The 27,063-nt window shown below is 37.0% G+C and overlaps 1 protein-coding gene across 10 annotated transcripts in view; it reads left to right on the top strand.

Moving 5' to 3' along the window:
• Positions 1-27,063, top strand: part of C3H12orf50 (chromosome 3 C12orf50 homolog) — a 39,224-nt gene that overhangs the window by 11,334 nt on the left and 827 nt on the right. For 5 of the 10 annotated variants that reach the window (XM_072655528.1, XM_072655527.1, XM_072655523.1 and 2 more), the window contains 9 exons: positions 2,528-2,701; positions 8,778-8,855; positions 8,944-9,054; positions 11,281-11,391; positions 14,814-14,924; positions 16,970-17,101; positions 19,856-19,960; positions 20,169-20,372; positions 25,422-25,514. In XM_072655528.1, coding sequence (XP_072511629.1) covers positions 2,528-2,701; positions 8,778-8,855; positions 8,944-9,054; positions 11,281-11,391; positions 14,814-14,924; positions 16,970-17,101; positions 19,856-19,960; positions 20,169-20,372; positions 25,422-25,514 — 1,119 coding nt within the window. The remainder of the gene's footprint in view (positions 1-2,527; positions 2,702-8,777; positions 8,856-8,943; positions 9,055-11,280; positions 11,392-14,813; positions 14,925-16,969; positions 17,102-19,855; positions 19,961-20,168; positions 20,373-25,421; positions 25,515-27,063) is intronic. The other 5 variants (XM_072655532.1, XM_072655531.1, XM_072655530.1 and 2 more) reach the window with 3 other exon arrangements.

The following is a 27,063-nucleotide window of genomic DNA, read 5'->3' as shown; positions in this document are numbered from 1 at the left end:
TGGCAAAGGCAGTTTCTGGGTTCTTTTGGTTTACTTGTATTCTTGACTGTTTTCCATTGGTTCAACTTTAATAAAGAATAGTGATAAACCAGTGTCTTTTTGGACGAGCAATCCACACAAGAAAAACCAGGAGGAGGATGATAGCTTATTGTCCATATGGACAATTAAATAATAGAGATAGAGATAAACTAATAAGTAGACATACATCTATTTCTATTTCTACTTCCATCTGTCTGTCTATCTACCTACCTACCTACCTATCTACCTATCTATCTATCTATCTATCTATCTATCTATCTATCTATCTATCTATCTATCTATCTATCTATCTAGGACACGTATAGGAGACAGTAAACTAGCCCCAAAATTGAATATTAGGAGATGAACATATTAGATTCCATTTGAAATGAATACTCTACGCTGTGTTCAGTGATCTCAAGTTGCTACTTGATACACAAACCCGTCTTCTCCACACTGATATTCTCCTGGTGATGCAGTATGACTGAATCATAGAATGCTCTAATATCTGAAGAATGAAAGTTTCAAATGACCCCAAGAGCAATGACAAAGTGCTTGGTGGGTAAAAGACTGTACTATAATAACAGCAGTGACCTGTACATAAATAATATAAAATACATCATGACTTGAAAAGGAGAGGAACCAGTCACGTAGACAAGAGGTAAACAAGAGCAGGTGATATATTGGAACTTAACAAATACTAAAAGATCCAGAAGAAAATAGTGTATGTGCTGGGTAGATCCTCTTTGGAAAATTTTATGGAATGATAGCCAAGAATATCATGGATAGGTTACTGTTTGGACGACTGAATGACAGACCCCCATTGATGAGATCACAGTTCCATCAGCTGAATAGGTATATGCAGCAAAAGAGTTCACTAATTCCCATGTATTAGAATAGAATGTCAGGATGAATTAATATAAGGTCTAAGTCATACTATCATAATTTTAAAATAAATGTTTTTCTTAATAACTAAATAATGGTTGGCAAATGGAAATTCTACTTGACTTGCTTTAATGAATGGTTAAATATCCTTAATGTAAATGAATGCGACTTCAAGAGATTGTAAGGATATTCCCAAGCATTGTGCACTTAAGGTTAGCCAAGTATCATTGCAATCTTCTTTATAATAATTGATTTAAAAAACTTTTAGTAGTTGGTAAGTTTCAGGTCACTTAACATTTAAATCAGAGGGGTTTCTATTAATCAGATTTTATTCAATTACTTCACTATAAAATGCCCGTGAAATTCAATTGAACTCTTACTCCAAAGTGTCTACTTGGGTTATTTCTGTTATGTTATTTTCTTAGCTAAATCTACCCATGCTGTCATTTTCTCCTCCTATTTATGTTCTTTATTACTTAGATAAGTTTAATTTTGAAAATACTAGCCAGTTGAATATAAAAGGGACCATTAGAGCAGAATTTCTTAATCTTTTCTGTGCCATGGTCCCCCTTTGCCTACCTAGTGAAGTCTATGGACCTTCTCAGAATATGTTATGTTTTTTAATCAAATGGATAATATTTGAAAGCACTTAGCATACTGTCTGGCACATTGTAGGTGCCATGTAAATGCTAATTCCTTTCCCTTCCACCTTTTAAAGAAATTAATAATCAGATGAAATGCTAAATTCCAGTTAGAGATTTATGAAAAATAAAGGTGTAATTTTTCCCAGTCAAGTACAGAAACACCCAGTTATCTCTTCATGTGCCTCTTGGGGTCCATGGACCATCAGTTTAAGGAACAGCTATGTAAGAATAAGGATTAGATTTGATGGGTGTAAGGTGCTTTTTCTTTGCATTCTCAATTGGCTAGGCAGTTCTTCTAAGCCATTATATATCTAGACATAGGTAACTTTGGACATTACTGAAATGGAAAGCTTTCCCCATGTATGATTTACTAGAATTTGCTATGGTTCTCACCATGTGCTCATTGTGTAGATCCAGGTATGCCAACATCAGATCAGACATGTCAAACTTGAGTCCTGCCGGCTTCCCAAACTCCTGAGTATGGCCTGAACCAAATTAAAATGTAATTTGGAAATGTTTAACAAGATAAAAATATAATATGACAATGTTTATTTGTGGTTTTCTAAGTCAATATGTGGCCTGCAGGGATCCATTTCTATTGGAGTTTGACACCACCACCTTAGACTATATCCTAATTCCTCATTGTCATAATGAGAATAGTAATATCATCCCTACTTGCCTGCCTCATAGGGATAGCATAAGAATAAAATAATATTGCTTTGATCACCTCAGAAGGAAAGGGCTATAAAAAGTCAAGGCAATAGTAAGGAATTATAGGAAAAGTAGGAATGCTAATATTTGCTACTCCTCAAAAAGATGATAGATTTTTTTGACACGATTTATTTTCTCCTCAAAAGGAATAAATTAGGCATTTTTTAACAAAGCATGCAATTCAGGGCAAAAGGTTTGAAACAGCATTCAAACCATACTTTTATATGATACAGTGAAAAACAACTGGGCTTTTGTATTTTTTTCTATAGATGTCACAGTACAAAAAGAAACCCAGGAAGGAATTCTGCCCCCTTCCCAGAGTCAAGAACCTTTGAAACCTCAGGAGAATATTTCAAGACCCATTCATCCTCCATTGGTCATAACTATTAATTTTGAAGAAGAAGAAGAGGAGGATGATGAAGATGAAATTGACAAGGAGAACAGTTAGTATTATCTTCCTTAGATCTGTGATGTATGTAAAGACCCTGACACTTGTCTTTCACTTGTCTTAACATTTTGTAGGTTTGTAATAACCAATTTTCTGATGGAAGGTAGATGTTATTGAGAAAATTGCTTTACTTTTCATAAGCCTCTTAATTCATTGTTCCAATTTAATAGTCTAAGGATGTGGTCCTACTCATAAGTAAGGAGTAAATTCCTTAATTGGGGGAGATATATTAACTTTCAAGACCACTTATATTATCTCTCTTCTGATGTACCCAGAAGACACTGGTAGTCAGATAAAGTTAATATGACTCACATGCCTCCATGGGAATTTGGAGATGAAATTTTCCAGGGCAGACTATGCAAATGTAGCAAAACTCCATTATGATACGTCTTACTATTTCATGAATTCAGCTACACTCCAGATAAAATGAAATCAACAAATTGAATCACTGTGTCTATTAAATACCTATCGTATGCAAGACCATGCTCTGTGGTTATGGTCCCTTTATATAAAAAGTTGTAAAGTACATTAAAATGCTTTCTTCATTCCCTAAAATCCATTGTTATGATGTTTTAGTGTATTTTCTTTGCTTTGGATATTTAAAAATGTAATTTATCAACTTCAAAAATTTCATTTTTTCCTACGCACCTTTAAAAATCTTTCTCTTCTGGTAAGTTCAGCAGCATATTGTCATTTAAGTTTTAATTTTAACCAATAGGCATAATTCTGCTCTGTACTTTGGGAAAGATTGTCAACAGCTAGGACATTTTTTTTTTTTTGCACCTAAATCAGTCCCTTTGTATCTCATGACTAGATCATTGCATTGTCTATCGATCTAGTCATCAGTCTTCAGTATTTACCCTTTCAATATGTCCACTGGCCAAGTTCTTTCTTTGATCAAATACTTTCAACAGTTTATAGGATCATAGATTTAAAACTAGAAGGGACCTTTAAGATCAACTGGTCCACATCCTTCATTATAGAGATGAGGAAACTGCCAGAGAGGCAGTGATTTGCCTAAGGTTTCAGAAGTAATAAATGACAAAACCCCATTGTTTTTGTTGTTCAATTATATTCGTCTCTTTGTGACCCCATTTGGGGTTTTCTTGGCCAAGATATTGGAATAGTTTGGTATTTCCTCCTCCAGCTCATTTTATAGAAAAGAAAAAGGTAAACAGAGTTAAAATTAATTTCCCTCGGGTCATGCAGCTAATAAGTGTCTGAGGCAGGATTTGAACTCAGGAAGATGAGTCTTCCTGACACCAGGCCTAGCACTCTTATCTACTGTACCACCTAGCTGCCCCAATCCATTGCTTATAGAATAAAATTAAATCAGCAAGTATTTACAAGCATTTATTAAATATATATGTGTCAGGAACTAGGGGATACAAAGAAAAACCAAAACCAGTCCTTGTCCTCAAGGAGCTTATGTTCTCAAATTCTTAAGCCTGACATTCAAGACTCTCCACAAACTGGTTCAAACTTACCTTTCCAAAATTAACCTCTACTGCTTTTTCAGGTAAACCCTCCATTCCAGGCTGGAATAAATTTCCTCACCATTCCATGAATATAAACAGGAATATTCTTGTCTACTCATCTTTGTTGATGGTGCTCCCCCTGCCTGGTTACATTCTTTGCCCCTTCTCTGAATCCTAAATCCTACTCAAGCAATGTCCCATCTCCACTGTGAAGTCTTCCATTACAATGCCAGTCCATATCTGCTAACACCTATCATCACTATTGCTCATTTAACCCTTATGTGTGTGAAGCATGACTTTACAGTGTTAATGATACATAGCAGTACCTCAGCTTTGTGATAGTACGTTAGCTATATGAAGAGGCAGTATGCTGTGGTGAATAATAATCCAGCTAGGGAACTTGGAATAATCAGCTTTCAAGGACTGTCTCTGACACATTGTGGGCAAGTCATTTAAACCCTTGGTGCTCTAGGCAACTCTCTAAGACTATAGTATGTCACCTTAAAAGTGGGGACCTGCTCAAAGAGAGGGAATTTCCCCATTCACCTTGTAACAATGAAATCACACGTTCAATTCCCAGGTCCCAGTCATATAATGAAGACGATATATCTGTTATAGTACATTGTTGGTTATCTTGAGGTGTGTGTGTGTGTGTGTGTGTGTGTGTGTGTGTGTGTGTGTGTGTGTGTGTGTGTGTGTGTGTGTGTCCTCCTTGAGGTCAAGGACTGGTCTTATTCTTCTTTTTATCTCCACAGTTTCTAGGGTACCTTGTATATAGCAGCTCATTAAAGAATGATTGGTAGAACATCTCCCTCACCTTCCTTCCTTGTGGCTTCCACTTTTATTTTACATTTTAATGTGGAGTTTTCTGGTGACAATACTGTGACCCAAAGGAATGAATTCTAATGGGAGTGATGATGAGGAATTCATGGCAGAAAGATGCTAATTTGGGGCAATGGACAGGAAAATCAGAGAGCCACAGCTAGAAGAGACCTTACCATTCAGCATCTAATCCCCTCTTTTTATAGAGAGGGAAATTGAGGAACAGATAAGTTAAGTACCTTGCCTAAGATCACACAGGGTGTGGGGTAGGTGATAGAGCAGGATTTCCATCTCAGTCCTGTGACTCCCAAGTTCAGTTCAGTCTTCTTCTTTTTTTTTTTTCTGCTGTACCACAGACTTTTAATTCTTTTAAAAAAACATATGTATAGTAGGAACTGGAGAAGATGGCACTTAATAAATACTTAGTTGATTGCAGCTGCTAGGACTTAGAGATATGCTTGTTTGAATATTGAGTGGACCTGTGCCCACATTCATATAGGTAACTCCCTCCGGTGCTGCCAATTTCAAAAAGGCCAAACCTTTTCAGTCTGTGCTTTTGGCCATATATCCTCCCTATAACTTTAACATATCTCATTCATTGAGGTTTTGCCCAAAATTTGCTGGAGACCTCCTTCTAGGCTTTTTCTCATTCCATCCATTCCAGTTCAGCACTGTCGGTTTACGTGTTATTCCTCATTATGATTACTGTATTTTATTCTTATATACTTCCTGGATGTTTTCTATTCCATTTCCCCAAACACACCTTGTAGGTAATGTGCTGTAGCCACTCCTTACTTCTCTACCTTACCCTTTAGGTTATTCATCATCTTTATTCTATCTTAAAATAAAATACTTTATTTTATAAGATTATGGCATCCTAGGTTTCATAGCATCTGGTGATGATGTGTCATCACCAGATGAATGTTAGTATTAAAAACATGAGTCTTTGTTTCAGGAAGTAATGTTGAAAATACTGCCTTACTGTCCAAGTGTAAGCCAGTCCACTGTATTTCCTCTGAGTCCCTTCCATGCCCAGCTCTGTGTCTCTAAAGAGTGTCTATCTGTATCATAGGACAGTAAGCATCCTTCATCTCAGTAGCCTCTTGAGTGGTTATGGAGCCCATTGTCCAGTCTTTGATGGAACCAGTAGTATAACAGTTACAAATGAGTGCTTTTTTTTTGGAGGATCTTGCTATCTAGGTTTGACAAGGACACTCTTTCCCTTTGAACTCTGCTCTGGGTATCCTCCATAACAGGCAAAGAGCTCCTGATCAGCAGGGAACTCTTGGTTTTTCTCCATTACTTGAAGTGGATAATTATAAAATAATGAACCAATTATCACTGTAGTTTCATCTATCAAGGAATCTTGGTATGATCTTAAAACAGGAATGAGAAATACCTCGTTGGTGAAGAACTGTTAAGACTACATTTTATTCTCCAAATTTTGATTTGCAAATAATCAACAAACAAGAACTAGGAATTAGTATTCTTCATACTTTCAGTCAATTTGTGACTGTGAAGATGTACTTGTGAAAAATCACTTGTAGTTGCCTATGAGTTCCCTTCTTGTAAAATGTGTATGTATGTGTATATACATATATATGTATAGAAATATACACATGCATATACATGTGTATATAAATATATGCATGTGTTTATATACATATACCTGTCTATCATCTGTCTGTCTGTCTGTCTATCTATCTATCTATCTATCTATCTATCTATCTATCTATCTATCTATCTATCTATCTATCTAATCTCCTAGCTAAATCCAGAGCAAATTATCCCCTAGGAATAGAGAGCCACCAGATCACCTAGGTAGGGCTTATTGGCCCAGGCCAGAAAAATGAAACAGGCTAAAGCTTCCATGCCAGTTGGCACTGAGATCAGTACTTTCAACCTATACAACTTAGGAAAACATGTATACGTCCATGTATAAAAATACATGAAGTATAATTAGCATATATAATTATATAAGTACATGTGTGCATACATATGCATGTATGTATATAAATATGCAATATATTTGTAAACATCTCTATATTTATAGACATGCTAGCGTGGAGTGTGTGTGTGTGTGTGTGTGTGTGTGTATGTGTGTGTCTATTTGCCTTCCTATCTTGTCCAAGTTGGAAGTTCAATGGACACTCAGAGGCCTGATCCCAATGCTTTAAACATTTCATTTTTCTGATGTGGGCTGGTTTAGCTCTCTTTAGGTGGCCAGATAGCCCTATGCTCCTAAGGGCTAGCCATATTTATTTTGGACTTAGCCTGGACATCTAATTAGCTTTAGCTTTCCTGAAGCTCAGACCTCCCAAACTCAAGTAACTTTTTCCATTGTCACTGATAATGAAGACTTTTGTGAAGAACTGATGACACATTTGTGTCATGCTTCCTTCCGATTTCATCTCTAAGTGCTCTTGTCATCATCTGACTTAGTTGGGTTTCACATAAAGTTTTCTGCCAACTCGTTGCTCTTTCATGTTTTGGGAGGTGGTGCTTTTTATAATCTTCCACCATACATTTACATAAGTTTTTGAACATGAGTATGTGTGCTAAATCAGCATTACTCTTTGCTGTCAAGTATTGCTATTTGAGAAGACCCAGCGTATATGATTTCTGGACTCTCTGCCTCTTTGCTTTGGAGACTTCTTTACATGAGTTAAACCTCTGTAGGAAATGGTGCTTATATAACGTATTATATTTAGATACATGAATTATATATGCACATATACATGCATCTGTTTAATTTAATTTATATATTCTAGAATAGATTTATGTGTATATATTTAATTTCTATATTATAAAATGTGTCAATATATATTTATATGCACATATAATAATGTAATTATACATATTTAAAGGACATTTTTGGGTATATATTTCATATCTATACCACATATAACATCCATAAATACCTACATACACATATAATGCCCCTTAAATAACATCATAGTAAAAGTTTGTCTATGTGTTTATCCATAGACAGTTTTGTATAGCCTTGTAAATGTCAAGAGAGGAAAAAATAAACAAAAACCTCTCTTCAAACTCTTCCCCTACTCATTGGTTTATCTGTCATTCTTCCATTTATTAAATGGCAGCAAGGAGAGAAGGGGCATACATTATACACAGGGGGTATTAATTTTTTGTTAGGATCATAGTAGGGAGTACAAACTAGTCAATCACTATAGGAGGGGATTCTAGCTTTACCACTACCTATGTTGTCTCATACACACATGCAAAACCCGAGTGTTTGTGTTTAGGGATGTATAGTATCACACTGTACTTTTCCTCCCCATCCCTTTTAAAAGAAAAACTGTGCCAGATGGTTGGATGGGTGGGTAGATGGAGGGATGGATGGATGGATGGATGGATGGATGGATGGATGGATGGATGGAAAGTCCTTATGATGCATTAAGTAGGAATAGATATATGGATGTGGTCAAAAGAAAGTCCTATTCCACCCTACAATGGGAAGCAGGAGAAGGAAGAAATGGGCTTAATGTGTATAATTGGTGGTTTCTTTCTTTTGAATCATTCTTTATTCTTCCTTCATGGCAAACATGAACATTTCTCTGGATGCAAATTTCACTGATTTTGTTTTACTCTGAAATAATTTCTTTTAATTGTAAATTAGTTTAAAAATCAAAAGGAATCATCTCACAGTAAGAATAACAGCTGTGATTTTTTTCTTTCTAATTTGTAATAGAATTTCTCATAGACTTTGTATATGGGAGACAATTTACCTTTGAAAAATATATCCTGCAGATGCTTCTAGTTTGTGGACAAAGACTCCGGAGGAAATTGAGGAAGAAAGGGCGATAAAGGAAATGTGCTATAAGTCTGGTAAGCACTTCGGTGATGGTGTGGGGCTTTTTCTAGTTCTGTGCATGAGCAACTATACTAACCATTATTTTCCTTATGGGGAGATTAGGTGAATACTACAGATTTCATACTCCTCCAGACATTTCAGCAAAAAGTGTAACTTCAACAGTGGAAAAAGAGTTAGCAAAACCCTTGGAAAATGGCAATGAATTGCAAGAAGGTAAGCCGTTAAATGACAACACCTTAAAGTGATGCTTAGGAGATACCTAGTGCTATGGTATGAATTAGTTATTTAGTGAGATACATACAAAGACAGGGTCTTTTATGTTTGTTATTTTCTTGGTTTTGCGCTGGCTCAGTGATTTCATTTATGCGTATAAGGTCCAAAGCAGAAATTCCCTCCACTGATGCTGATAATTAGATTTTTAAAAAGTTGTTTGGGACACTGAAAGGTTAAATGACTTACCCACCATCTGACAGACCGCAGTGTCAGAGGAAGGAATTCAACCTGGGTTTTCATTACTGTCAGGTCAGCTCTCTATCCACCATATCACTCTGCATTTCAGAACAGAGTTTAAGTGAGAAATAAATCTACTCAAAGTGGGGGATGGTTTTATCCTGTATCCTAAATGTAATATGAGAAGCTTTCATGAAGTGTAATTATACCTCCCCAGGTGTGCAGAATGAATTGATGAGGATTTCTACAAAACTCCTCTTGTGATGATTTTGCAGATATTTTGCTCTTAATTTTATCTTACAATAAAAGGGGTGAAAATAGGTGAAAAATTGTCTTACTGAATTGAGAAGCTAATTGAAAGCCAGCAAGGTTCAATGACTTGTATACAATTACAGAAGAAGGTCAGTGGCTGCGGTCAGGAGGGAGTTTTTGGCTCCTGGGCCTCGCTCTCCTCCAATTCCTCCTCTTTCCTTCTGTAATTAATGAACAAAGCTAACATTCTGCACTTGTGAGGCCAGATGGGAATGTTCTCTTTCTCTTTTCTTGAAAAGATGAAATGTGTGTTTAGCTTCAATATGTATAGAATTGATTGTTAGAGTTATCTGATATATCAGCTAGAAACCAGAAAACACGGTGAAAGTCTGTGGACTCAACGAAACTTCACATTCTCGCCCCTAGGATGAGCTTTAAAACCAGTTTTGCAGCAGTAGCAGGGATTTGTGTCAAACAGACCCAGCAGGGAAAGCCACCAGGGCCAAGGTGGGTAGGGGTAGGGAAACAGCCTCCCACACGTGTGGTTAATCCACAGAGCAGATGATCTTCCTGTCCTTTATCAAGTCATAACTCTATCACTTGGTATACTCTTTAACCTTCCAGCAACCAGTGACTGCACTCTTAACACCCCATGGCAGGTACAGTACAAATTATGAGGCATTTAAAGGTCCCTTTGACCTATCCTCCTTTTACACAAAGTGACCCCTCAGTGACATGGGTCCATGAAGCATCTTCATGATATCCTCAATGTAGGGGAACTCCTCAGGTGTGAACTCAGTCCACCAATAGAGATCACACCCTAGTGTTTGACTTAAGAGTCAAGTCCTTTGGGAGTTGGCAGAGGTACAAAAAGGTTGGGTGACTTTTACCCAGCGTCACACAGAGGGAGAGGATGGAAAATGACCTGGGTTTGAATCTCACCTCTGACAGGACCTGTGTAACCTGGGGCAAATCACTTGACTTCCCTCAATTTTATTTTCCTCCTCCCTATGAGGAGCTCCCTTCTGGTTCTGCATTTATAATTCTAATTCTAAATTTGCTACATAACTAGTAAGTGTCAGAGGTGGGATTTGAACCCAGGTAGTCCTGACTCTAAGTCAGGTATTCTTTCTATGATATCATACTGCCTCACTCATGAAAGAGAAGAAGACAGTGGGATAGGAGGGGGAGGTGATTATAAAAGCCTTTTAGAAGGATTTATACTATGATTGTAACATGAATTTACTAAAGAATAAAATGATGCTAAGAAGATACATGAGAAAGTGAGGCGGTCGCTTCATTTCCACAAGGGCAGTCAATAATAATGTAACAACTTTTGCTAAATCTGATACTTCCGAATGGAAGTCAAACTTGGAAATATTTGTAATGACTTTAAAGTCACAATACTTAAAAAACGCTCAAACTCAGTGTCCAATGGAGAAGAAACAGTTTAAAAATGTCAGATTGCTGATTCATTTTTGAATTGATCAGATAAGAAAACAGTCTCATTTTCTTCTTTGCTGATTAAATTGTGAAACTGCTTTAAAAAGTCGTGTACTTTATTGTTCATGAAATCACTGTGCAAACAGTGTTTGCCTTAGATCATGTGCCAGAGTCTTGCTCTCTTCTCATGAGCATCCCATAAATGTGCTGCTCTATAGCACAGTTCCTGTGGTGATCTTCACTTTAACTATTGGTATCTCAACCTCCCCTCCTCCCCTTCTTGTGCCATTTTAGGGGATGGTCTTACAGTTCCAACGAAGTTCAATATATTTGAAAGACAAGGTGAGATAAAAGCATCATTGGATGGAAAACCAAGAACTGACCTTGCTGCTTTTGAAAATGGAGGTGACTTCATACAACATTTTTTTTTGTATTTACTACTAGTTATATTTGAAATTCCACAGACCACAAGACATATTCTTCTGAATGCACACGTTAAACATGTCCCATAATTATAAAATGACATTCTTTGATCAATTCTATGTTTTTCATGTTATTGTTCTCTTTAAAGAGAATGATTTCCATAACAATAGAAAGAGTATTTTTTAAATGAATGCTTGGTGAATGTGCTAATTGTTGTGTAAAGGTGAGTATATTTGTCTATGCAAGACAGATGGCTTATTCATGCATATCGTTTTATTTGTCTCAAGCTATTTCTTAATCTCCATATTTATCTTCAATGATCGAACTGTTCATATTTAATTCAACAACAAATGTTTTAACTACCATCTAATAATGTGCTAGATTTTTAAAAAAATGATGTAGTTCCTGCCTTTAAGTACCCTACAGTCTAACAAGGGAGACAGAATGTGTACAGATATAAGTGTGAGAGAAGGTGGAATGTGTCATGAGTAAAGAAGAACTTCAGATACAGCGCTCTAAGAAATCCCTTTACTAGCAACACTATTGCTCCTACTTAGGTATTCTGAACTAAGTGCTTCAAGAATGCATCTGAAAGCAATACACTTTCGGTCACTAGTTTTAAAACTTTTGTTTAAGTCAAAAGGACAAGGAAGAATGAGAAAGAGATAAAGAGTAGGGGAAGAAAAGGAGAGAGAAGTAGAGAAAGGCAAAACTGGTTTCAAGCCAAGGATTGAAAATAAAAACAAAGTATTTAGATATTATGTCAGTGATGCTTTGTCGCAGTGCTGCTCCTTTACTCTCTCTTGGCCTTCTCTCTGTTTGGATACCTTCAAGTTCCAAGCTAATTGATCTTCTCTTAATTTTACCCCATGTCTTTGACAGAGAATTGAAACTACCAATCAGTGGCTGGTTGTGCATAGGGAGATGACACAGGGATTTTTCAGTTGTATATAGAACTCTGTGAAATTTTCTCTCAGAATAGATGAAGGAACTGAGATTGTTGCTTATAACCTGGAGAGTAGAAGAATTGTAAAGGACATGTCAGTTGTCTTCACATCTCCAAAGCACTCCCATGTGGAAGAAGAATTTGATTTATTGTAATTCCAGGGAACAGATCTAGAACCACAAGAGAGAAGTTGGTGACAAGGGTGAAGGACAGAGAGTGAGGGAGATTTCAGCTCAATATAAGGAAAAGCTTCCTAATAATTCATGCAGTCTGAAAATGGATTGGATTGATTTGTGAGGGAGTAAATTCCTTATCCCTGAAAATAATTAAACAAAGTCCAGAAACATTTTGGGGGTGTTATCAAAGAAGTGATTTATATTTACAGAAAGGATTGGAAGTAGCTGAGCTTTAAGGGCCTTGTCAACTCTGTGATTCTTAGAGTGGGCATTGTCTATATGAGACAGTAGAGTATGGCGAATTGATTTAAAGAATATGGGTTCTAATTCCAGCTCAGCCATTTTACTTCCTTCAAGTCCTGTTGGGGTCTCAGTTTCTTCATCTGTGAAATGAAGAGATTGAGCAAGAGGACCTCTCATATCACTTCAGGTTCTAAATCTATGATCCTATGATCTGGCACTGAGTGGAACTAGGGAAATGCCCTTGCTTCAGTAACTTGTTTTGGTCCTCTGAGAAACTGTATGCTTACAAAGAATAAACCAGACTGATTCAACAAGTTGTCATATTATCTTGCTGAGTCAGTCTGGTTTCTTAGTTGTCAAAATTCTCTCACATAACAGGAGTTCACTAAGGATTTACTGCATACTAAGTACTAGGGTGAGGTGACAAAGGAAAACAAGTTTTCTATTTTCTCTTAAATCCACCATTTTCCCCTGTCTCATTCTACAGGGGCAGACATCACAGTCTACATCATAAGTCCATAGGTACAAAACACACAAAATCAACACGTGCTTACTTTGGGGGCAGGAGAGAACACATCAGGAGCTGGTAGGGATCCAGAGAGGCCCCATACGGAAGGTGATAGTGCTTGAGCTTTATCATGAAGGAAAACACCAGGCATGAAGGACAGCAGCTAGTATAAAAGCACAGAGATAGGAGTGGAAAGGCCTATTTGACTGAGGTATAGAAGGTGTGGACAGGCATAATATGTAAGAAGGCTGGGAAGGTAGGATGGGACCAGATTATGAGATGTCAAATAGAAGAGGGTTTTTTTTTTTCCTGGAAGACCATATGAAGTCAGAGTTTCTTGAACATTAATGGTGACAGAGTCAGATTTGTGATTGGGCGGCTTTGTGGAGAGTAGATTGGAATGGGGAGAGAAAAGTCTGCTAGGCCAATTAAAAATCCATTTCCAAAGTCCAGGTGACAGGTGACAGAGGGCTGAAAATAAAATGATGGATGTGCAGAAGGGACCATATACAAGAAATATTGTGAATAAGGAAATAAGATTTGGCAACTGATTGGATATGTGGGATAAGTGAGTGAAGGGGAGTTAAGGATGTCACCAAAATTGCCTACCTGAATGATGAGAAGAATGGTGGCACCCTTGATAGAAACTGAAAATTCAGAAAGTGATATATTTGGAGAGATTGATGAACTGTGAACTTAGGGTGTTTGAGATAATATCAAAAAGTTTCAGAACCTCAGTACTCTAAATGAACATATCCTTTCTTCTCAGAAATGTATATTGGAGTATTGTTCTGGGTGCTACACTTTAAAAGGGGCATTCACACACAACATGGAACATGTCCTGAGTTGGGCAACTGAGATTTGGAAATAAGGGATATTTAGTTGGGAAAAGAGAAAACTTAAGGAAGACATGATATTATTTTTTGTGTATTTAAAAGGCTGTCATATGAAAGAGATAATTATTCCATCGAACTAGCTCCAGAAGGCAGAATTAGAAGTTGTTGAGTCCTTTTAATCGTGTCTGACTCTTTGTGACCCCATTTGGGGTTTTCTTGGCAAAGATACTGGAGTAGTTTGCCATTTCCTTCTCCAGCTCATTTTACAGATGATAAAACTGAGGCAGACAGGGTCTTAAGTGACTTGCCCAGGTTCACATAGCCAGTAAGTGTCTGAAGCCAAATTTTAACTCAGGAAGACAGGTCTTCTTTATTCCCATAATAGTGCTCTATCCTCTGTGACACCTAGTAGTGCCGCCCCCCCTCCCCCCGCAATTAGAAGTAATGGGAAGTTGGAGGGAGGCATATTTCACTTCAGTTTAAGCAAGAATTTCCTAACAATCTGAGCTACTTAAAAAATGAGCTGCCAAATGAAATTATAAGTGAACTTCCCAATCACTAGAAATGTCTATCGAGCAAGAGGCCAGGTCACCCTCAGCTGGAGCTGATGTTGAGGGGATTTCTGAACTGGGTGGGAGGTTAGGGAAAATTACTTCTAAGGCTCATCGCCAAGATTCTGTGTTCCTCTAATGCAGGGGGTGACTGCTATGTGCCGCAAAGGATCATATTTCTCGGAGTGAATGAAAGTGAAGCTTTAACTGAAGAGAACGAATTCATCATGTCCAAAGGTTCGAACAGTAGTCAAGGTAAGAAATCTTTGTGATTCTTATCATTTTGTTCCATTTAAAATTGGTTTGGGCACATGTAGTAAGAGCCCATTAGATATTACAGACTTAATAACACAACACAAATCCAAAGTCCAATTCCTTTTTTATTTCACTAGAAGAAAAATCTAGCTGTGTTTCCAGAGAAATCAGGTTGCAACTAGAGAGATAGGATTGCCTTCTTGTCTCTTTTGAACCCTCTAGTTAGAGGAGTATCGTGTGGAAATGATCAGGAACTCAAAACGCCTCCTTTGAGTAGTTCTTTGTTTTCTACTTTGATATTCATATTTTACTGAGAACTCTCAAGGAGGGAAGTGGGTTCCCTAAGTCTTTCCACCCCCAGCTGCAAGAAGCTACTACCTTTAGCCACTAAGAGAGATTTTTTCCTCTCTTTTTTCCCTGAATACTACCCAGTGATATCTACTTCTTTGTAATATCAGTGTTCTCAATTAGTTAAAGAATGATTGAAGAAACATTTTCTATTTGGGTTCAGAAAAAAATGGAAATGGACTTAATTGGAAAACCTACATCATTGATATGAAAAGTAGAATTTCAATGAAAGATGAGGAAATTTTGAGATAAATGTTGTAGTCTATCAAGGGAAGTATTATATAGGTATAGATGGAGAGAGGTAGATTGGTGATTAGATTCAGTCAGACTAAAGATGGTCCCTTTTCCCCAAGGGACTTACATTCTAATGGAAGAAGACAAAACTGAAGGGGTGGTGGTGAAGGGGTAAAAGCAAAAGGGGAAAGAAAATGAAAATACTAGAGTAGAGGCATGGTAGACAAAGTTCTGGGGAGATAAGTCAGTAGAGCAGCCTGGAGAGAAATGGAGACAGTTGATTTGGGTTTCCTCCTCAAAAGAGAGGATCTGAGAAGAACCAAGCAGTCAGAAGGAGAGAGTGCAGGGGTCTGAGGGTACTTACATTGGGAGAAATAACAGAACTATGGTTCAAGACACTGACCTTCTAGTTTCCTAATCTGTGAAATGAGTGAGTTTAAATGATTGCTAAGGTACTTTAGTTCTCTAAAATGACATGATTGGTATGAACCTGTGCTGAGGGCTAAATTTAAAGTTTATTTGGGGGTTGTATAGATCTGGAAGGAACCTTTGAGGTCAGTTAGTCTAACACCCTCATTTTACAGGTGAGGAAACTGAGACCCAAAGAAGTTATATGAGTTAGCCTAGGTCATACAGGTAGTGAGTAGAAGAGCCAGAGTGGCAAGCCTGGTTCTTTAATTCTCTTTCTGTGGCATCATTCTGCTCTGTTTTAGAGTACACCACTATTTGTGGAATTGATGAGCATCTTTATCTTTTTTGTACAGTATTTCTTTTAAAAAAGTATATCATTACTATGGTATCTAAATTTCAAAAACATTTCCCTGACTCCAGATTGCCATAAATTGAGGAACAGTAGTGACAAGAACAAGGCTTGTGATATTTAATGCATAAAAAAAAAACTACATGTATTTATTTTCCTCATCTTCTTCCCTCTTCCATTGAACAGTAAAAAAACCCCTCCCAACAAACTTATATAGTCAAGCAAAGCACATTCCCACATTATTTTTAAAAAATCATGTCTTACTTTGTATTTTAAGTCCATCTTTCTGGTAGGAGATGGATGGAATGTTTCTCCGTTGGTCCTTTGGACTCAGAGTTTGTCATTGCATTAAGAAGAGTGAAATCTTTTCAAGCTGTTTTTCCTTTATAATATTGTTGTCACTGTGCAGGTTATTTGATTTCTGCTCTTTTCACTCTGAATTAGTTCATAAAAAGGCTTCCCAGTTTCCTCTGTAACAGCCCATTTTGTCATTCCTGATGGTGCAATAATATTGAATTACATTCACATACCACAATTTGTTTAGTCATTCTTCAACCACTTAATGCATTTAAAAAATAATATGTAAAAACATTGGGATTTTTCTCATTAGTGGGATAGTACCACAGGGGGAATTTTGAAATATTAAACTTAAAAGGTACTTTTATTAATACTGACATTTTTCTTTGTTCTTCTCCTTCCAAAGACATCAAGGACAGTCTTCATCCAAAGCGTCCTGTAACTACAAGACCAGTACCTACAACACTCGTATTAAATGCTACTGAGAATATCAACACAAAATGCAAAGAGGATCCCTCTTCAAGTGAGATGACCTTGGGTATATTTGAACTATTTCCAATCAGTTGATGAAATAGACCATCAAAAATGATTATAGCGCAGAAGTAAGAGGCAGGTCCTGATAAGGAAGGAGACAAGATTCTCTTGGTACCTCTGTGAAATATAATATGGTTTTTAAAAGTATATATAATCTTTGTTGACTTCATGTCTGGAAAATTGAGATATCATCAATTAGCTATCACTTAGGATTGTTTTTAGGATTAATGAACAAACTTTAAAAAAATGATCTACAAATAAATACCATATAAATGCTTTTGATTACCCATATATTGTACACATTGAAAACTATTCATAATGAATCTCCCCTCTTCAAGACTGGCTTCTCTCTACAGTCCAATGCACTGGACCCACTTCCTCTGACATAATTAGGGAGGCAGAAGAGTTGGAGAAAAAATACACAAGGTCACCCACTTCTGCAGTGTAAGCCTTTCACTCCCTACAATCCACAGGAATGTGGCCATTCCGAGCCTTCGCTTCCCTTTTCAAGACTCAGCTCAGTATCCACAGTGTTTCTTTCATCAACTGATGAATTTGCCTATTTTGTTGAGAAAACCGAGGCCATTCATGGTAAAGGCCTTTACTCTGCTCGTCCATAACTCAAAGCCTTTTCTCCAGTGGCAGTGTGCCCTTTGCCCTCTCCAGTGTCTTCTTGACCTTGTTCCTTTGATCACTCCTTCTAGCTCTTCTTACATCATTCCTCTTACTTGGCTCCTTTCTCTCTGTCTGGAAACATATTCGGATCTCATTAGTCAAAAATACGTACGCTTCCCTTGACAGGCCACCCCTCAACTTATCTACCTATATTCTTCTCCTTTTCAGTGCTAAACTTCTAGAAAGAGTAGTAATTTCTATTAACACCCTCTAATTTTGCTTTCATCCCCACACTCTTAATTGCCTCTTGATTATCTTTTTGCTAGTTATCATCCTTCTCGACCCCTTCCTTCCTTCCTTCCTTCCTTCCTTCCTTCCTTCCTTCCTTCCTTCCTTCCTTCCTTCCTTCCTTCCTCCTTTCCTTTCTGTTTACCAGTTCTGACCATTCTCTTCATCTTTACTTATACTGATCTGATTGTCGTCCTATCAAACTAGCCTTTCTCAGGTTGCTTCTATGCTTCCTCCTTTCCCACCCCTTCTCTCAATAATTTCTGAATGGTTTTGTCTATTCTGATTACGTCAGTGGTCACCTTGGTACATATGAGTCTCAAGCTCTTGTATTCAATTTCTCTGAGTTCTAGTCCCCTAATTACAAAAGCCTGCTGAACATTCAGGGCAATAGCTTGAGCTTAACATATCCGAAGCTGAATTTCTTTCCCAAACCTTCCTCTTCTCCCAATTATGATTACTATTATTTTTAAATTTTCTATTGATGATAGAAAGCTTGTAAGTGGTCCTCATCCAAACTCAAAACTGTGGAGAGGCATCTTTGATTCTTTCCTTCCAAAGTCTCCAGTCATTTGGCGGTTCTTTCAGTTCTGTCTCCCCAATATTTCTCAAATCTCTCTCTTCTTTCACCCACCACTCTCTCTAGTTAAGGCCCTTATTGTCTCTTATCTGGGCTATTGCAGTAAAATACTTCATGGTTTTCCCATCTCTAGTCCTTGTCCTATCTAAGCTGTTAATTTTAAATTAATTTTTATTATGGAATTATCAATCAATTTATTAATCATCATCAGCATAAATAAAAATGTATATAAATATATAAACATAATAATATATAAATATAAGTATAAAAATTAAAATATATGAAGCTGTAAGCTGTTTTATAGTTGTTATATAATACATACATACAGACATACATACGTACATACATATATACATATATATATGTACACACACACACACACACATATATATATATATATATATATATATATATATATATATATATATATATATATATATATATATATACACACACAAACACTAAGTTTTACCATATGGCAACAATTTTTTTCCCTTTTGAACTTATTTTCTTTTATGTATTTTTATGCCTTATTAGTAATCTTTATCTCATTTTCCAGTAATTCATTGCACTCCTCCCTCCCCCCACTCAAGAAGGTGCCATTCCTCAGAACAACTAAATATAGTTAAGCAAAGCATGACAGTAGAGAACAGAACCTTTAGGAATGACCTCAGTTAAGGGTATGAAGAGGAAGACAAAGGAAAGCCTCAGGAAGCCTGAAGTATAGGACAGTGTCACAGAATCTACATCTGAATACTTCATTTTTTATCTGTGCATTTTGGTCCACAGAGACATAGCCAAAATCCTCTGATAAAGAGTTTTAAAAAAAGCAAAGTAAGATTAGTTAGAAGTATATTATATGACTGAAATTGTTGGGGATATTTTTTGGCCAAAGTAATAATAAAGAATTGAAATGTTCCAAATACTATTAATAACGTGTACTAGTCAGTGATGTAGAATTAGATTTGGAATAGATTTTGTTTTCTTTTACTGTAGTTCACACTTTGGTGAAAGACTTGGTTTTGTCGTTGTTGTTGCTGAAGAAAATCTGCTGAAAATTGTTTTCCTATTCACTGCTTCCAAAATAGATTTCTGAGCACTTCAAAGAGCTCCCTTTGTTCTAGAAAATATCAGAGTAGAAATAGTATAGTTATTATTTCTTTTCCTCAATTCACTGAAGTGCAGATATATAATTATCACCTATACTAATATTTGAAAGAAAGCGTCTCTTTAAAAAAAAAATCAACTTTAAAATAAACTCTTCTCTTTTTCAAGTGAATGATGCTCAGTCAGCGAGGAAACCTAACTTTAAAGGGGTGAAAAAAAAGAAATGGATTTATGAGGAACCAAAGAACCCCCCAGGCACAGGGACAAGGAAAGGTAAAGTATTAAAGTTAGTTTACTACTATTGAGAAAAGAGATTTTAAAAAGAGAAATAAAACAAGTAGGATATACTACCAGAAAAACACAAGGGATCATATTTTTCTTTAGATCCAATTGTTGCTACTTAATGAGACTTCATTTTTATAACTTACTCTTTTGATGGTCATGTTTTTTTATCCACTTGATCTCTGCTCTTCCTTGACAGCAGCACAGGCTCCAAATCCCAAAAATAAAATGAGCTACCAACGAAATGATAAAAACAGGAATACGGAGAATGCCTCCTATGTTCACGTTCAGAGAGAAACCATAAGGAGTGTTTCATTGAACTCACCAGCACGTGGCAGGCCAACAAATGGGACTTATAACAAAATCAATGTTAACAAGGACCCCAAACTCAACCTCTGTCCAGGTGAGGCTCTTTAATCGGCCAAATCAACTGTGAGACCACCATTTTGAATTCCTTTAGTTTGATTGTGATCATCACTGTCATCCAGTGTCCTTTCATTTTGCAAGTATATCACCATTCTCATTTCTATAAGTGGGAAAAAGTCTCATTTCTGTCTCAAGGGTTTGAAATTTTAAAAGGAATCTTGGGAGTTGTTTGTCCATCTGGATGAATGCCAAAAGAATGCAGCCAACACTTGGGATATAGTCACCTGGAGCACTTTCGTGGTCTCTACTGGTTGGCAGAAAACAAGTTGTTCAAACTAGTTGAAAATAAGGACACCCCTTTTCTGTAGGTCCCAGTTTTTATAGTAACATTCTTTCTTGTATAGTTACGCTCTTTTCTCCCTCACTGTCTTTTAATGCCCAATATAACTTTGAGAAAGCCCATTCCTGAAATGTTATCAATATCTCCTTGATTTCATTAAGTTCTAGAGTTCCAGTATTATCATTTCATGGTAACAAGAGTTGCAGAAGGGGCCTTAAAAACAGAGACCATTTAGAGCAAGTTGAGAATAGTCCAGTGAAATGGGCCTCTTGACCATAGTGGCTCAGATTCTGTTTCATTTCAGACAGGGAAATTAACAAAGAGACGGACTGTAGGGACATCTCCATGTGTCTCATGTCACGTAGAGAAGTTTTGACATTGCATGCCCTGGAGTTCTACTTCAAAGACTGTTTTCCCCCTGCTTTATTTCACCCTTGTGGATTGTTTGTAAGTGGCTGACATTTGCTTGCTCTAGTCACGTGTAGTGCAGTTATCACTCTCAGTCCAGTGGCTTGGCTCTTCTGCGGCCTTTGTGATTATTTTCTGAGAGGGTTAGTTTGAGGGTTAACTACAATCTTTTCGACAATGTCTTATCTTCTGTGCCATGCACAGATGGCTAGCTATCACATGTTGCATGTAAATCATTTGATCATGTAATGTAATAAAATCATTGCTCTGTGTCAGCAAGACAAGTCCTTGGTGAGGGAAAAGTCAGTCTTTTTCTTCCTTCCTCTTGATGAATTTTGCCCTTCTGAAGGCTGGGTTACAATTCTTTGAACTTGACAAAATGTCACTCAACTATAAAATTTCATATTGGGTTTACTCCTGCTGCTGAGACTGGCTGGTGGAATTCTCAGTATTGGATACTCTCAAAAGTGTTAAGATATACTGACGTGACATTTCTTTTACTGAAGGGCTTCCTCTTATTCTTTAGGTATATGGGGAAGGGGGTACCAATGTACTACTTAGACCTTTTCCCATTCTAGAAACATGACAAGTTCACTTTCTTTTTTGATAATACATGTGTTCAGTAATATCTCTTAGACTTCTTTTCATGTGCAAGTCATCCTTGGTAATAATGCTTATGACTTTCATTGATAGCTCTTTGAGTTACTTGTAATTTTAATTCTTCTTAGATGCATACTTATAAGGGCTCTGTTCTGACTAATGAATGAAAAAAAAAAAAGAAACCCATAATTATTAAGCACTTGTGTATAAGGCACAGTACTAAGCTCTGAGGATACAAATGCAAGCAAACCAGACCTGCTTTCAAGGCATTTACATTCTAATGGGGAGATGTAGCTGGGGAGGGTGTTTTGGATAGGGAATGATTAATGTATGGAAGAGACTACAGATTACATTTTGCTCGTTGATGAAACTGCCAGTTTGCATTTATAAATGGTCAGACTTACTTTCTCCCCTGTTTTATAGATAACAAATGAACATATCCTGTCATCACTTTGATGATGACTTTGACTTTTTAAAAAAATTCATATTCTAAGTATACTTACGTTTAGCTTGAATTGAAGCGCCTAGTTCCCTGGCTCCATTGCTAGAGTTCTCCTTTTCCTGCCTACCTCCATTACTACAGCCCTCAGATGTCCCTTTGTCCAGGGGCAAAGTAAATTGTACTTTCCCATTGGTCAGTGGAGAGTTCTGTGGCAGAATATTCGATCAACTCTAACTTCCCTACCATCTCTGCTTCCTTTTTTCACCGTGACTTTTTTCCCCAAACTCCATCTCATGTAAATGGTTCCATTCCTTATTCAAGAAGTGTTGTGGCCCACCAAAACATGTATCATAGATAAATGGCAGTTGGGTTACCTTTTTTTTTTCCTGCAAAACTGTTTCATCCATTTTTCATTGCTGTCCATTTTTCTTTTTGACCTCCTTACCTCTAGAGCTGTACTTTCAAGTTCTTCCTTCTGTTGTTTAAATAATCAAAGGATCAGTCTTGACATAACATTCAGGAGAGCAGGACCTCCAAGATGGGGAGAGGGAACAGATAGCATAATGAGAGCTGGGGGGGTGGGAAATAAGACAGTGGTAGGAGCTGGGCTCAGTATTTCTGGTTTTCCCTCCCTGTCCTGGTCACAAAGAAAGGACATATGGCAACTGATTAAAAATGTTTTTGTCTCCCTCAATAAATCCTGGAAATGGATGAAGAAAAAGGGAGAGAGGAGTCACAGTCATCCAGTGTTTTGTGTGAGGCAGAGGTTTGCAGCCTGCAATTGTTAACTGTTCAGAGTAGGCGCATGATCCAAATCAGGGCTTGTTTTATTATTTTGTTGATTGCGTAGATATAAGAAAGTGCTAAACAAAATGTTATAATGCAGATTAAACTTTAAAAAATGTGTCCTGCATCATTTTTTTGAGGGTGGAAGCTGATTATTAAACATTTACTATCACACCTTTAGTGTGTGGAATGATAACCAACAGTGTGGTAAAAGGGAAGAACAGTCTTTGTCCATAGGCAGTTGAAGCTGTAATAATGAAGACTGAATTGTTGGTCAGGATTTTGCTCAGAAATGACAATGAAATGATTTCCTTGCTCCATTTTTGTATCATTTCCTATTAATTTTTTTGCATAGTCTGCTTTGTTTTAATACTTTATCACATCCATTGTCCCTTTTCTCTCCTCTTTGGGTATTCGTGACTTGTTTCCGTATTTGTCGTTGTCTATTATTTGTCGAGACTGTCCTTGCTCAGTAGATTTATAATGCTTGCCACCATGCCAGGTATATTTCCATCTCCCAGTACGTTGCTAATATAACCATACTCAACATATGATTGTAGCCAACTATTTATTTCTTGTATCCCATTTTCTTATTGTGGTTATTCTGTTGTACCATATATATATATAACTTTATGTGCACATGAAACCTTGGCAGCATCTTTCTTTTATCATCAGAATGCTTTCTACACTTCTCTTGAGACATTGGTATGACACAAAAGCTTTTGTGCATGAACCCTAGTTTGGATTTTAATTCCCCATCACAAAGTGTTGGCTCACACCTTGTTTTCTAGCCTTATTCCACATTATTACCTTGTGCATCCTGTGTTCCTGCCAAATTGGAGTAAGAGATGCTCTCTGAATTGTAACTGCCATCTCTCACTTCCTGACTCTGAAATTAGGAGAGCCATTCCCCATGTCTAGAACTTAATCCCTCTGACATCTTTCCTCACCAATGCTCCTCCTTTTCTTCAAAGTTCAATTTAGGTAACTCTTACTCTCTCACCTGAAAGTTTTTCCTTCCTTTACCAGTCTTCCTTTCTCTGAACCTCTTCTTTACTCTTCCCACTCTCAATCATGATGACTTTGTGCATCATTGTTTTCATTCCTCCAAAAGACTTATCAGTTCTTTGAAGTCAGAATCTGTTTGACATATTTCTTTTTAACCACAGAAATGCCTTGAAACTAGTAGGTGCATAATAAATATTTTAGTGCCTTGAATTCAGCATTAGCATTTGATTATTACAAGAGGTATTCGTTGTTCAGAGAGATTTTTGTTAAGGTAGCTGCTAATGAAGTAGCATAACAAGCTTCTTGTATATAGATATGGAAATACAATTGATTGGTCCAGTATTTTCTCATGTGAGAAACTGGAAGGACTGGTATTTCCTCTATTAAATTAGGATTTAGTGAATGCCTGCTATTATAGATGAAAGGCAGTGTGGTATGGTGGCTAGGGAGCTGGCTTTGGAATGAGGAAGACTGGGATTCAAGTCTACTGCTGACACATACTAGCTATGTGATCCTAGACAAATCATTGAGGAGGAGCTCAGTGACCCAGGCAACTCTTACAGACCTCTTTGTACATTAGCTGATGATCATTAAGGTCAGTGGAGGGAGTTCTCTAATCAGGAGTTCTTTAGACCAGCAAAATTATAAGTCTACTCTAAAACTCTACGGTAGTTATATTTTGCACTATAGTTTGTGAACCCAAACTATACAAGTTTACAAACTATGACGCAAAACATACTTCAAAAATATTATTATAGTTTTGTTGGAGGGATGAGAGATATATAGTGTACCTATCAATCATGAAACCATTTCTATTAGTTCCCAACCCAATCCAACAGGTACTTAATAAGTACAACCTAAAAATGGAGGAGGTACTGTGTATGAGGATATGAAGGGCAAAACCGAAAAAAAATCTAGATGTCCTATTCATAAAAAAACTTACAAAGCTGAAGCCATCACTTTACAGGAAGAATACAGGAAGAGTTAAGTAGTAAAAACAAGTTTGATAGAGATTAAAATGTGTGATTATGTGACCCATGAATGGTAGAAGCAAATTAAGTATTGTGATTGCTGAAGAACCATTGGAATGGTTGGAGAAGGTCTTGTGGAAAAAGTTAGCATTGAACTGGACCTTGTACATATTTCTGGATTTGTAGAAATTGAAAGAACAGGACCCATAGAAGCTTAGCCAGTCAGATCAATTGACTCTTTTGATCTTGTCCTACAGGAAGCCCTTATTCTTATTACAATTATATTCCTGTTACAATCTCAACACATTCTAGATTGAATAGTTATTCTGGGGACTGCCAGGTTCACTGACTTGAATGACCTTGACTAACAACTCCTGGTGCTTTACTAACTGTAAAATGAGTATTGGAATGACTCTCTCCACAGGGATGTGTTCAATATTGATAGCATCCTTGCAACTCTTTGGGATACCTGCGGGAAATAGTTGTGTTTCTACAAAGTATGTGATAATTGCCTCATTGTTTTTTCTTTAGACAAATATACCTCAACATCCTATAATGCTTCAACATGGAGAAAAAGAATTCCTTTTTCAAAAACATACTCAAAAACTGAAAAGATATATTCAGGTAACTACTAATTTTGAAATTTTAGAGAACAATAAGTATCGAATATAAACATCAAAAATAGCTTAGGACACTGGGAAAAAATGAAGCATGGATATTGAAGTTGGTCTTCATTCGTTTACTCACTTCTGAGAGAGTAAGGGTCTTTGTCTGCTGTCAGTGGTTCTCAAGGTGTAGGGGTCCGTGAAGTCAAAACTACTTTCATAAGAACACTAAGATATCTTAATTTTGAATGTCATAAATATCAGTAGATGTAAAACACATAAACCAAAGCTCTTTGAGAGTCCTCAGTAATGTTTAAGAGTGTAAAGGCATCCTTAAGACCAAAAGAATTGCAAACTACTAGTCTACTGTAAAGATTTTGTCCATTTTTCTTGTAGGATCACATCTTGATGGTCTAATTATTCTTGGGCAGTATTGAAAAATATTTTGATATTTTTCTTCTCCATAACATGTATAATGATGGCACGGACTTTTATAGTTGATTAAAATCCAGTATTTACTATAAGGTTTCCAGTGTCATTGATAAAGTGACATTTTGCACTTATATACATAAAGCCTAATTTGGAGGGGGCCCTAACCATCTGCAAAGTCCCATGGATAGAAAATACCAATAGACACAGAATGGCTGTAGACCTCATAGTCCGCACACCCTGTCACTTTGGGGAGTATTCTGATACTCACTGGGACCTCTTCTGGATGTGAATTTTCCATGTAATAGATTCAAGAAACCTGCTATAGTTCTCTGCTTTCATTTATTTCTTCCAGCCTAAGCTTGATCTGGGACAGTAATGGAGAATTGTTTTGGTTCCCTCTCAGTGGTTTTGAACCTTTCCAAGTGAGTCCTACTTTCATGGGAGCCCAATTGAATTAAGAGCCCTGACCCCACATTATAGTTTCTAATTCTTGTTGCCCTTAGCTTTAACATTCCCAGAACACTCCCTGAAAATCACTAGGCAAATTCAGGCTGAAGAACTTCCTCTTGATCCAAAGCAACTGTTCCCTTGAGGGTAGCTGATCTAGAACCACCCTCATGAGACACTAGACACTCTTACAACCACTTTGGGAGCCTGGGTTGCAGGCAAGGAAATTCTAAGAACTGCTGAGGCCATTTAACAACCTGTTTTCTGAACAAGTCTCCCTTCTATAACTTACTCAACAAGGGGTCATTAAGTCTCTGTCTGGACACTTCCAATGACAGAGAACTCACTACTTCTCAAGGTGGCCCATTCCAATTTCAAATAGCTCTAACTGTTATTTTTTTCCCTGACATGAAGCCATGTTTTCATTCTGGGGTTTTATGGTACCTTGAAGGGAGCCAGCCATCCCAGAGTTGATCTTTATCAAGCTTCAGGAAAATAGTAGTAGTTGGTAATATTTCTTTTTCTCTTCTGTCTTTTTATTTTCTTTTTCCTCCTTTCTCTCCTCATACACAACTCATCCATGTACATAGTATTCAGAGTACTCATCCTCACTTCTGAGACAAGTGAGGGTCTTTGTCTGCTGTCAGTGCTTCTCAAGGTGTAGGGGTCCGTGAAGTCAACACTATTTT

The sequence above is a fragment of the Notamacropus eugenii genome, chromosome 3, assembly GCF_028372415.1.
Source record: "Notamacropus eugenii isolate mMacEug1 chromosome 3, mMacEug1.pri_v2, whole genome shotgun sequence".
NCBI lineage: Eukaryota > Metazoa > Chordata > Mammalia > Diprotodontia > Macropodidae > Notamacropus > Notamacropus eugenii.
The sequence above is the reverse complement of the archived record's forward strand: the minus strand, read 5'-3'. Positions and strand labels throughout refer to the sequence as shown.